Source organism: Crocuta crocuta, unplaced genomic scaffold (assembly GCF_008692635.1).
Source record: "Crocuta crocuta isolate KB4526 unplaced genomic scaffold, BGI_CrCroc_1.0 scaffold48, whole genome shotgun sequence".
Lineage (NCBI taxonomy): Eukaryota > Metazoa > Chordata > Mammalia > Carnivora > Hyaenidae > Crocuta > Crocuta crocuta.
The window spans coordinates 2595739-2609308 of record NW_027533089.1 but is presented as its reverse complement, the minus strand read 5'-3'; the positions used below and the strand labels follow the sequence as shown (position 1 = coordinate 2609308).

The 13570-nt window shown below is 34.3% G+C and overlaps 1 protein-coding gene across 3 annotated transcripts in view; it reads left to right on the top strand.

The window, feature by feature from the left end:
• Positions 1–13570, top strand: part of SLC30A7 (solute carrier family 30 member 7) — a 79941-nt gene that overhangs the window by 23574 nt on the left and 42797 nt on the right. For all 3 annotated transcript variants that reach the window (XR_013330716.1, XM_077746112.1, XM_077746111.1), the window contains 3 exons: positions 3690–3833; positions 6556–6606; positions 10369–10504. Coding sequence is in view for 2 of the 3 variants with exons in the window: in XM_077746112.1 (XP_077602238.1) it covers positions 3690–3833; positions 6556–6606; positions 10369–10504 (331 nt within the window). In the remaining variant the exon portion in view is untranslated. The remainder of the gene's footprint in view (positions 1–3689; positions 3834–6555; positions 6607–10368; positions 10505–13570) is intronic.

Sequence of the window (13570 nt, the reverse complement as noted above, 5' to 3'; positions counted from 1 at the left end):
AGTAGTTTTCAGTTTCCTTTGTGATTTCGTCTTTGACTCATTAGTTGTTTAAGAGTGTGTCTTTTGATTTTCTTCTGTCGTTGATATCTAATTTAATTCCATTGTGATCAGATGACACACTTTATATGATTTCAGGTTGGTTTTTTTTTTTTTTTTTTCAATTTATTGAGCCTTGTTTTATGACCTAGCATTTGGTCTATATGGACAATGTTCCATGTGCACTTGAGGAGAATATGTGTTCTGCTCTTCTTTAGATATTAGGTCTAATTTGTTCATAGTTGTTTAACCTTCTAGGTTTTTTTTGGTTGATCTTCTGCTTATGTGTCTTTTATTATTAAACGTAGGTATTTAAGTCTCCAACTATAATTATTAAATTGTGTATTTTTTCAGTCAATTATTTTAGGTTTTGCTTCATGTATTTTGGAGCTATATTGTTTAGTGCAGTATGTTTATAATCATTATATCTTCCTGATAGATTGAACATGTTTTTATGTGTTACTGTTTTTGTCTCACAATAATTTTTGGCTTACAGTTTATCTTGTCTGATATTACGATAACCATTCCAGCTCTCTCTTGCTTTCTTTCTCTCTTTTTTCCTTCCTTCCTTACTTCCTTTCTTTCTTTCTTTCTTCCTCTTTCTTTCTTTCTTTCTTTCTTTCTTTCCTTTTCTTTTCTTTTCTTTTCTTTTACTGCTTGCATGGTGTATTTTTCTTTCTTTTTACTTTCAGCATGTTTATGTCTTTGAATCTAAAGTGTATCTCTTATAGACGGAATATAACTAGATCCTATTTGTTTTAATCCGTTCTATCTCTGTCATTCACTTAGGATATTTAAACAATTTGCATTTCATATAATTACTACTAAGGTAGGATTTACATCTACCATTTTAGTATTTGTTTTTTCTATTTTTGGTACTTTTTGTTACTCTAGTCCCTGATTCTTGTTTTTTAAATGGATACTTTCTGTTAATTCTGTTGTTTTTTTTAATATATAATTTTGAATATTTCTTAATTGTTGTCCTGAGGATTACAAGTAGCATCTTAATTTAAAACAATTTAGTTCAGATTAATAGTAAGTTAGTTATACACAAAACCTTTGCTCCAGTGCACCTCCATATTTACCTTTCTTCTTTGTACTGTTGTTGTCAGACAGATTACATATTTTGTGATGTAAGCCCATCAATATAGTTATCTAATTATTACTTTATGAAATTGTCTCTTAAAACCTTAAAAAGAAACGAGTCACCAATGAAAAATATATTCATCCTCTCTTTCATCATTTCCTTTACCAAGTTCTTTATTTCTCTATGTGTATTTATTTGAGTTAACCATTTAATGTCTTTCATCTCATTTGCAGGTAGTGTTTTTGTTGATGTGGTAATGTCTTATATGTCCTTTATTTTTAAAGGAGAGAGGTGAATTTAGATTTCTTAAGTTGAGTCTTTTTCTTACATTCTGATTTTGTCATCCCATGGGCTTTTGACCTCCATGGTTTTGTGGAGAAGTCACCAGTTAATCTTATTCAGGTTTCTTTATACCTGGTAACTTATTTTTTATCTTGGTGTACACCTTCCAGGGTCTCTTTGATGTTCATCGGTTTGACTATGATGGTTCTAGATATGGCTCCGTTTGAGTTTATTCTTTTTTTGGGTTTTCCTAAGTTTTTTGTATGTGTAACTTAATATTTTTCATCAGTTTTTTTTTTTTTTTCTGTCTCCTACTTTCTTTTCTTTTTTTTTTGAGACTCTTGCTATGCTTGATTTGGTACGCTTGATGTTTCTACATGTCTCTAAGGCTGTTTATTTTTCTTTATTTTCTTTTTTTTCTGCTCCCCAGAGTGGATAAGCTCTGTTGATTCATGTTCAAGTTTACATTATCATAGTTTAACTCTGTTGTTGAGCTCTTCTAGTAAATATTTTATTTCAGTTATTGTATTTTTTCACTCCAGAGTTTTTGTTTGGTTCATTTTTATAATTTCTTGTCACTGATATTTTCTATTTGGTGAGTCATCATTATACTTTCATTCTTTAGATGTGGATTTATTTCTTTGAACATATTTATAATGGCTGATTTAAAGTCTTTGTCTATTAAGTCCAAAATCTGGGTCACCTTGAGGAACATTTTCTGTTGGCTGCCTTCTTTGCTGTAGGTAAAATGGGAATAACCCATACTTTCCTCTTTCTTTGCATGTCTTATAATTTTTGTTGTTGAAAACTGGACATTTTATAATGGCTCTGGTATCGTTACTTTAACTGCTCCCTTCAAAGTTTGTTGTTGCTGATACAATTTTTCTTGTTGCAAGACTTTCTTGGACTAATTGCTTTCCTATAGCACATGGCCGTTAACTTTTTAGAGTTGACCTCTGAGTCTAATCGTCACCACATTGAGAATAGAGATTTTTCTAAGGAACTGCAAGTTTGGACAAAATACTGACTGTGCTCTGGAAATGGCGTTTTCAAAGAGCTTCAGAAGGAATCAGATCTCTCTATTGTCTACAGTGCCGCTGACTTTTGGCTGCTTTCAGCTGAGCTGGGGCAGGAGGTCAAATGGGAATAGCCCCAAGTAAAAACAACAGAAACCCTCTAGTCTTCCTGAGGTTTGGTAGTTTCTTCTTGGATGGGTGCTTTTTAGTTTTGGTTTTGGTTAGTTGCTGGAGTTCTGACATGGTTGATTTTTAGAGAGACACATGGTTGTGTTCTTGTTGTTTTAGAGAGAGAACTAATTTGCCAGTATCCCCTCACCACCGTTTTGGAAGTTGATCTCCCCATTATTCATGGTTTCCCATACAATGCAATGCTGGATTTGGTGTACTGGTATTTAAGATTTTTGTGAATATTAGTGATATTTTTGAATTGGGTAACATCCAATGTTCTTATGTGCTTTGCAGTAGCATGTATAAGATGTTTCTTTGATGGTTTAGTTTTAGGTCTGCTATGGAGAGAGGATTCTGCATTATTCTGTTTTTGTTTTTGTTTCTAAGGATTCTATCTACTATAATGTAATTTTACAAATACAGCAGCTTCTCTGCCTTAAAGTGACCATATGCATACATCTTTTATTTTTTTAATGTTTTATTTCTGAGAGAGAGAGAGAGACAGTGTGAGCAGGTGAGGGACAGCGAGAGAGGGAGACACAGAATCCGAAGCAGGCTCCAGGCTCTGAGCTAGCTGTCAGCACAGAGCCTGATGCAAGGCTCAAACTCACGAACAAGATCATGACCTGAGCCAAAGTCGGACGCTTAACTGACTGGCCACCCAGGCGCCCTTGCATATATCTTATTTTATCTTTGTTAGAATATGTAGTAGTACTTTGCAAAGTTTTAGCTAAGATTTCTGTCTGTGCTCTTCACTGCTTCATCCCCAGTGCCTAGAACAGTGCCTATAACATAGTGTGTTCCTCTTGAATGAATGAATAACATTATCTGTAAGCTCTTTAAATATTTCTGTGTACTTCTCACTTATTTTCATCATCAGTAAAGTTTACCACTTGCTTCCATACTTTTGTTTCCTTCCTGTGCTTCATAGTAGGAGGAACTCACAATTGTTTTAATGAATCTGTAATACTTTTTGCAAGTAGATATTTATTTAATTGAATCTCTTTTTAGCACTCATTCTTTTCACAAATGTCAGTGTTATTGTAATCATTTATGTAATATAGTCTTATATACCTTTTATTCTAACTACGTTTTAGGTCATGGACACAGTCATTCCCTTTTTAATGGTGTTCTGGATCAGGCACATGGCCATGGAGATCATTGCCATAGTCATGAATTGAAACATGGTGCTGCACATAGTCATGATCATGCTCATGGACATGGACACTTTCATTCTCATGGTGAGTACAGCCAGAAGATTTTCAAATGGATAGCCTTCCAAATACACAGAAATTTTGTATAGATTACTCTTTTCATTGAAATAGTCTCTTGAAAGGGTTTCGTAATCAACTTCTTTTCTAATGAGTCAGACTAAATGGTTCCCAGGGCTAGTTCCTTTTTAGTATATGATGAAATTAACTTAGTATAATGAAGTTCTAGTGTCCTAGAAACATAAGACTTAATATTTAAACATTTATTGGGGCGCCTGGGTGGCTTAGTCAGTTAAGCGACCGTCTTCGGCTCAGGTCATGATCTTATGGTTCATGGGCTCAAGCCCCACGTTGGGCTCTGTGCTGACAGCTCAGAGCCCAGACCCTGCTTCAGATTCTGTGTCTCCTTCTTTCTCTGCCCTTCCCCTGCTCTCTCTCTGAGAAATAAATAAAACATTAAAAAAAATTTTTTTTAATTTAAACATTTATTTTAGGTGGAGTTATTGTGATTATTACTAAAAGTCAATCAAAATAATTATATTTAAAAATTTTTGATAATACATAATCATAAAAAATATTTTTGTTGAAATACATATGTCATTGAGATGATTTGAGCTCCTTTTTTGTTAATTAGTATATGAGTAAATGACATTTATCAGTATAAAACCTATTTTCTAGCTTTATAATGTAAGTACTAAGAAACCTTAAATAAAAGACATTCTCTTTATAGCAGTTTCAGTCTATTCTTTGAACACATTCAGAATTACATTCCAAAAATTACATAGTGATCTATTATCAAAATTATTTTTGATGATCTATAAATTGGTAGTTTCATTAGTTAATCCCTATTTTACTTAAACACAAAGAATTGGTAACCATGTTGCTTACAAAAGGATTTGTTGGTAGTATCTAGAATCATTACTTTTCTAACATTACCACTGGTATTTGCAATTCACCTCTTGTTTGTTGCTCTAGAATTTTTTTATGCCTTCGGCAATGCACAGTAGTAAGATCCTAAATAGGTGAAAGGTAGCCCCCCCACCTTTTTTTGGCCAAGGGGAGAAGAATGAGTGCCGAAGAATTTATATGACATCATGGCACATGAAGATCATAGTAACTAGTAAAAGGAAATAGTAGGCTTCAAACACAAGGAAATCTGACTCCAAAATTTTCTCTTAGACTGTTATTTCTGCCTTCAGTATATATTAGCCAGTCTGAAGATACAAATGTAATAGGGCCATGATTCCATTTTGCCTTTAAGAGACATTGTAGTCTTACTGGGAAATACTGTGAGCCTCATATTTTTTGGAATGCTTACTGTCTTTACTGACTAGCTGGTTTTTAACTTGCTCCCTTTAACTACTCATGTCTCAGTGACTCAAGCAGTAAATGTTTGTATCTTGCTCTTGGTTGATGGGGTAAAGGAGAGTGGATACTGTTTCTCATTCAGTTTGGAGATCGAGGTTCCTTTCATTTCTGGGATTCTTGACCTTTGGAATCCTCCGCTGGATTCTTTGCATCTACCTGGAGATTAAGTACGTAGAAGATCATGTGGGACATTCTTTTTTGGAGGCGGGGGGACATTGTTTTAAGCTTAGAATTGGTTTACTGCTTGTATTTCTTTGTTTGATACTCAGTCACGTATATCACATAACTCAAGGGAGCCTGGGAAATGTAGTTTAGTTGTTTACCAAAGAAGAAGTGGGTGATAAACAACTACCCAGTCTCTACGACAGATAACAAATTTTCTGTCCAGAAGTATTGTCCGATTTTACATAGATGGGAGTTAATCGTTTTACATAGCCATTATATTAGTATAGCCTTATAAGCCCTTCCAAATAGTTATGTCAAAAATTACTGTCTTTATCTAGACCTACTACCTATAGACAAATCCCTTGCCTTGATCAGGGAGCTAGATTTTTAGAACAGTCAACACTTTTGACCGTCAGCATGATTTTTTAAGTTGGCTACATCTTTCTCCTAGCATAGCACTGCCATATCCAGACAGAAATCATTGTGCAGCCTTAGGCTTTTATGCCTTTTCTGAGCATTGTTGCAGTCTCTAGCAAAGACATAGTAAGGACATGTCAGCTCTTAGGTATTGTGGTCAAGAACCAGGACCTGAGGCAGCCTTTCTGTTAGACATGATCAGAAGGCTTGATCTCAGTATTGCCAATTGTTTACCTATATTTTCTGCTTTAGTATCTTCAGAGTATCTAAGTATAGAAATTGCAGTATTTTTAAATTTTTTCATCATGAAGGCAAAATGAAAAAGTATTTTTATCTCTTCTCTGTGAAAAGCTTGCCACATCCATCCAGAAGCTGTCAGGAAACTATTGTTTGCCACAGTCCAGTTATTTTGGAAACTGCCCTGGTGTCATTAGTTCAACTGCTTGTAACTTCAAGCAGTAGATTTGTTTTATCTGAGTTTTCCAGTTGTAATATTAGTGTAGAAAGCTGTAGTATAAGGTATGTTATAAGTAGTAGAAGACTTTCACAGTGTTTTTAATTTACTGCCTTTTACTAGATTGCTTAATATAATAATGACCTAAATACTGTGTATTTTGAAATTGCCCATGTCTGTCTCCATTAAGTTAATACATTAAATTTAAAAAATAATTTTGTAGGTCTGATGTGGCTATATAGACATGCATCCTTCACGATATACTTGAATGAAAAGTTCTCTGAATTGCAAAAGTTGAATCAGGAATTGAAGATATGTTTTTAAATAATTTAACTTAACTCTCTACAGATGGTCCCTCTTTAAAAGAAACAACAGGACCCAGCAGACAGATTTTACAAGGTATGTCAAGGAATTTGTATATTTCTGTTTTATGAAATGGGTTTCATTGTGTTGAGCTATCTGGAAATTTCCTTTAAGAAGAGTGTATAATGCATTTGTGTCTAAAATATTAGCTTTCCTTCTGATTTTTAAAATATATACTATAGGTATATTAGCAGACATTCTTTTAACTGTTACTTGGCTATTTTCTTAGATTTAATAGGAAGATTAAAATATTCAGTAGTTAACTATAAATAATACCCATGCCATGGCTATAGTAACACCATAGTAATATATTTGCTTTCATAGGATTATTAAATATTTTTTCCAAGTTCAGGATTCAGTTATGTATTTACGTTGTGGAAAAATTTAGAGGAAAAAATGTAATGCATCCAAACCCTTACAATGTAGAACACCAACAATGAACCCTAATGTAGTTGGACATTTGAATGGTAACATGACATGTCAGTGTAGTTTCATCAGTTGTCACAAATGTATTTATTACTCTCCTGGGGAATTTCGACAGTTTGGAATGTTATGCCCAGGACAGGGGTGTAAGGGTAACCTGTACCTTCTGCTCAGTATTGCTATGAGTGAAAACTCCTCTAAAAACTTAACTCTTTTATATTAAAATATACATATAATGCACAGTGAGACCTTTGTCATACCCATAGGCATCAAATGATGATATCTGAACAGGAGCTGACATGTTGTGTAAAATGATACATTACAAAATTTTACAAGGCAGAGAAAATCAGTTTTGTCTGTGAACTATGATAATTTCTTTTTGAGATGTCAGCCAGTCTTTGGCTCTGAATTTCCATTTAGACTTCATTGTCAAAGTTTCCAAATTCCCAGCTCCCCACATTCTTGCTTTTATTAACTTTTGACTTCAATCTGATTTTCTCATTAGCTCGTGATCGAATCTCTACTGCACCTATTTTTCTTCACTGTTTCTTGATAGGGTTCTTGTTTTTTATTTTTTCACTGCGAGTGTGCTCCTTCATACTGAGGAGTTTATTTCAGGAGGCTTAAATGTGTCTTCCAGTCACTAGTTTTCAATTTGCAAAATACATAGAATTGGTTTAGAACAGCATTTGCTGAAATAGCTTGTAATCATGCATAAGTAATGCATCTATACCCAATGCTATAAATTAGCTTTGGTAATATGAGTTTATTTTTAGTTTTGGAAATCATCACAAGTTGAGGGAAGGGAGGTTAGATATGCCTTCCTCATTATCTTTTATACAAGCTGTTAGGAAAATTACTTTATATTTTCTGAGTATCCATCAATTTACGATGGCTGCAGCAGCCCAGTAGATAGCTGAAGGATAGGGATAACTGTGGCATTAAAAGTTTCCGTGTGGCTACTCACACGTGAAAACTGGCATAACCGAATTTTTCAGGTATTTGCAGGTTTTTCAGTATAACCTCTGGCTTTCCATATTTTTGGACAGTTAACATTTCAGTATTGTACCAGGTCTTCTAAGGCTTTCAACTTTTACTTAAGTTAAACATATTAGTTTAGATTTCTCTCTTTAGTGATTATTCTTGTTGAAACAGTCACTACAAAGTAAAAGAGGCCTAGGTAATTCATGACACTTCCTCATAAAGCCAGTTTTCAGGTCAGTACATGAGATGTAGTCGGGGGCTTTTTAGTGAAAGAGAAATCAAGAAGAAACGATTGTTGTTGTTTTTTTCCCTTTCAATATTTAGAGCTGTTTTCCTGTCCAATCCTATAAGAGACACTGGTTAAAGAAGATAAAGGCTTGAAATCACATGTCGCTTAAGAGTTTTGAAGCTTAGGTACCTTCAGTCTACTTTGATGGACACTTCATTTTCTTTTAAACTTAATGTGATCTTGACACTTCTTAAATTCTTTCCTATTTGAACTACCCTAGAAAATCAGATCTTTTTTTCTATTGAGTATGCTTTGGCATAATATTATTGTTACAAGAAACAGAACCATTAGCTTTTTGAAGAGTAGTTCTATGTGAATGAAAAAGTATATTAAGTACTGAGGGATGAATTATATTTGGTACAATACTTGATATAAAATTATACAGTAGTAGATGAATTGAAGCATATTTTCCTATATCACATTAAGATTTGATGGACTCAGTAATAGTGTGTTTTTAAATTATTAAAAAGTGTTTTCAACTTGAAGTAAATCTATGGTGGATACCTAAAAAAATAAATGGTTTGCCTTTAATTGTCCAGTGAATAATAAAGAAGTGGAATAAGTGTTTCTAATGTAGACACATGCTTTTTACACATTAAGTATTCTTTTCAGATAGAGTAAATGCTAGTTTAAAATGTTCTATTTTTACGGGCGCCTGGGTGGCTCAGTCAGTTAAGCGTCTGACTTCGGCTCAGGTCATGATCTCGCGGTTCATGGGTTCGAGCCCCGCGTCGGGCTCTGTGCTGACAGCCAGCTCAGAGCCTGGAGGCTGCTTCAGATTCTGTGTCTCCCTCTCTCTCTGCCCCTTCCCTGCTCACTCTGTCTCTCTCTCTCTCTCAGAAATAAATAAAACATTTAAAAAAAATAAAATAAAAATAAAATGTTCTATTTTTAGTAACATGGTTTAAGCTTGTTTCAAGAGCAGTGTTTTGCTATACAGTAAATTTTACTTATTTAGGATCTAAATGTTGAATAGCTTACTGTCTTAGTTAAGTCTTTTTAAGAAATAATGTATTTTACACTTCTTGATACTTTTTAATGGTTTAACAGTCAAATGTCAGTTATTAAATGCTAATATTTAAGGTGGGTTCTGGTTCTGATCCCACATCTGATCCCCAACCGAGATTCTGTGCACAATTCCTATGGAGGAGTGAAGAATATTCTCTCACACCAGCAAGCAGTTCTCTGAGACTGGAGGTCAGAGGTCAGCGGCTTGGGACTGGACGTTCCAATCCTCTGATCACAGGACAGACTGGCTCTCGTGGCAGCCAGCCCCCTCCTCAGGTGGGGTCCAGAAGTTATGTTAACATTAACAAGAGGTGCCTTTGTTGCTGGCACTTGGGAAGTTCCAGGGGTTTTCCAGAAAAGGGATGAAGGCCAGATATGTATTTCTTATTATTATATATCACCATGTCAAAATATTATATCTAGGTTCTTGAACAGTTAGAATATCAGAACCCTACCATTTCATTTTTTATTTATTAAAAGTTTAAAAAACACCTTATATTTACTTGCAGATATTCAGATCTCTACTTCCTTCCACATCAGTGTTGAGCTTAGTGTGTAGTTTTAAGTAATAAAACCCTCAGGATAATTAATAAGTATGTCAGGATTTGTAGAATTACCAATCCAAAAGAAATTCTTGTCTCAAGTAGTAATAATTTTAATTACCAGTAGAGGGCTCTGTGTGTACATGTAGTCAACGTGCTAAACAATGTTATTTGAACAATTCTTTGAGCCTAATGCAATTTTCTTCTAACAAATTATTAATTAATATATGGACTCTCTTAACCAGAGATGAATGTGCTTCAAATCACCTTGTTTCTGTTCTTCGTTTATGTTGTACCAAAATATTAAGAATCATGAAAAAACAGGTGTGATTTATGAATCAGATATTTTAACCCCTGGTGATTTGAGATAGGAAAGATAATTTCAATTCCCAGAGGTACTATTATTACTAAAAATGAATCTCCATTCGTCCCGATTTTCTAATTGGTATTTAGGTTTTTATATATAAAATGAAGACTGTAGTTTTAAGAACTATTTGTATTTTTCATTGATCAGAAGATGTTGTTTTGATTTTAATTATGCATTGTTTCCAGGTGTATTTTTACACATCCTGGCAGATACACTTGGGAGTATTGGTGTAATTGCTTCTGCCATCATGATGCAAAATTTTGGTCTGATGATAGCAGATCCTATCTGTTCAATCCTGATAGCCATGCTTATTGTTGTAAGGTAAGTGTTACATGTTACTTTCAGATATTAAAATGAGAGGTGATTAATGTGCTACTTAAATTACAGATGTACAAAACAAATTATGTTGGTTTCTCTTTGGCTGTTAACAAATTCCTATGTAGATTATTTCTCTTTTCATTTTCCTGTTTGTTTTTTTTTTCTTCTGTTTGCCAATTATGTCTTGCCTAGGTTTTGACATTTCTTTTGGGTATTTAGCAATTAATCTTTTGAGTTTATAATTCAATTTAATAGTAATTTTTTAAAATCCAATATTCTATCTGTAGAGTAGAACTTTGAAAATATAAAATGTTTTAGCTGTAGTTAGAATCCTATTCTATATTTTAATGCTATCTGATGCAGAAGAATGTTAAAGTGTCTTCTATAACTAATTTATAAAGTCCCCTTATCACTGCAGAAGTCTTACAGAAATGCTTATTGAGGTATACATATATCTGTCTTCCTATCTAGATTTATAAAACTCTTGAGGAAGGATCTGTCTCTTAGTTGTTTATTGCCTACCATTTTTCTCCTGTATATGTAAAAGTATATGTGTGCGTGTGTATTAATTCTCAGTAAATATTTCCTAAATTCGATTATATAAAATCTCAACTTTATCTCACTCTGAAATGCATTTTATCATTGTCTAGTTTTTATCAGAATAATATGTGCTTGTATTTTGGTCTTGAATTATTTAATATATTTATTAATTACATATATACATATGTTTTGATTTGACTATTTTTGTTTTATTTATCCATAATAATTTTACCGCTGATAAAACTTGCTTTCTAATGATAACTAGAGGGCAGACTATGATTTTATAGCTTGTGGTTGAATAGAATATACTTAATTATGATAGAATTATAATATTATAAATTACTCATAAATATTGATTTTGAAGTTCTTGCCTTAAAGAAAGATATAGATTGTAAATATGCAGCTTATTTTTTCATTTCATCAAATTATTTGTACTAGGAAGCAACCCTTATGGAAAAGTCTTTTTAAAGTTAGGAAGTTTCTTCGTCTTTGGAAATCTTAGCTATACTTCCTTGAAAGTTAAGCTTACATGTCACATAATTCTGTGAAACTTAACTCTGATATATTTGGTAACTGCACCTCTCTATTTGCATGTTTGGTGCTCATTTTATTTTGTTTCATATTATAAGTTTTAGCGACTTCTCATACTTCTTAGAGTAGGATCTTAATTGCTTCTTTTTGGCTCCATTATTACTATCCTAATTCTCCTATCAATTGTTGCTTGGAAGAGGTTTTCTCTCTGTCTCCCTCTAAACTCTTCTCCATCCTGTGGCCACAGTAATCTTTCTTTCTTTCTTTGGCCACAGTGATCTTCCTTCCTTCCTTCCTTCCTTCCTTCCTTCCTTCCTTCCTACGTATTCATTTTTTTGAGAGAGAGAGAGAAACCAGGGGAGGGACAGAGAGGAGGAAAGAGAGAATCCCAAGCAGGTTCCACACTCAGCAACTCTTGGGGCTCAATCTCATAAAGGGTGAGATCATGACCTGAGCCGAAATCAAGAGTCAGAAGCTTAACTGACTGAGCCACCCAGGTGCTCCCACAGTGATCTTTCTTAAATAAGATTATGGTACATGGAAACATTGTCTTGCTTTAAATTCTTCAGTGGCGTGTTCTTACCCTCAGGATAAAGTGCAAACTTCACAGTGAGGTATCAGGATAACCTGTTTACTTCTCAGTCTTTCTCTAACCCTTTCTCAGTTTATATTCTGCCCTCCAGCCACAGTAAATTACTTTCAGTTTCCTGAAAATATGTTATGAGCTGTCTGGATTCTGAGCTTTGACCATATTTCCTTTCCCCAAAATACTTTTATGCTGAGTGCCTATCTCCCTCCCCCGCACAAGTACATCTGTCACAACTGCTCATCCTTCAGATCAGATTTCAGTTTAAACCGCACTTCCTTCAGGAAGGACTTCCTGATTGTTCACCTCCCAGACTGAGTTAAACATACCTGCCTATACCAACTTTTACCATTCCTTCCACCGCATTTACTCAATAAGTTGAAATAGGTTCATTATTCTTTCTGAAGCTCTTTGAGGGCAAATTGGTTTTTCATTTTTGTAAAGTCAATACCAGACTCTGCCAGGTTTTTAAAAGTTTGTATATTTTGGATCTGAATCAAAATAAATTCATGTTTCTTCAACCTTGGAGAATTACTTTCTCTCTTCCCAAATAGGGAATTCTTACTTATTCTATTACCATTCTGTTAGCCCACAAATATGAATAAATAAATACATACATGCAACTTTTTTTACTGAAATATAACACATTAAAAAAAACTGCACAAGTCAGGGGCATCCTGATGGCTCAGTCGGTTAGGCGTCCAGCTTCAGCTCAGGTCATGATCTCATTCATGGTTCATGAGTTTGAGCCCCACATCAGGCTCACTGCTGTCAGCCTGTCAGCACAGAGGCCACTTCAGAGCCTCTGTCTCCTTCTTTCTGCTCCTCTCCCACTTGCGCTATCCCCCCAAAATAAATACATATTAAAACAAAAACAAACAAAATTGCACAAATCATTTTCAACAAATATTTGTTAAATAGACCCTCTCACCAGAGTGCGGATGAGATACTGTTTTACAGTATCTTACATTATAGTTGGAGAGAGAGAGACAGAGAGACAACAAACAAATTAATAAGTAAACTACACAAATAGTAGTAATTTGTAGTGTGCAGAGAGTTAAGATAGGATGATAGTGATTGGCTTGCTACTTTAAATTGAGTGATAAAGGAAGTCTTCAGAAGAAGTAGCGTTTAAACTGAGCTCCGAGTGTCACCAGAGAGCCTGCCGCAGAAGAGCATTCCGTGGGGAGCAGCCAGGATAAAAGCCTTGGAGTGAAAATGACGTTGGCCAATATGGCTTGAAGCATAGGGAGTAAGAGGAAAGTGATCTGAGATAAAGTTGGAGAGAGAGGCCTGGGGAAATGAGCCAGGGTCGGAGTTTGGATTTATTTTAACTGCACTGGGAAACCATAGGGCAGTGACATTATTTGATTTATATTAAAAAAAAAAAAAAAAAAAACTTTGGCTGCTGT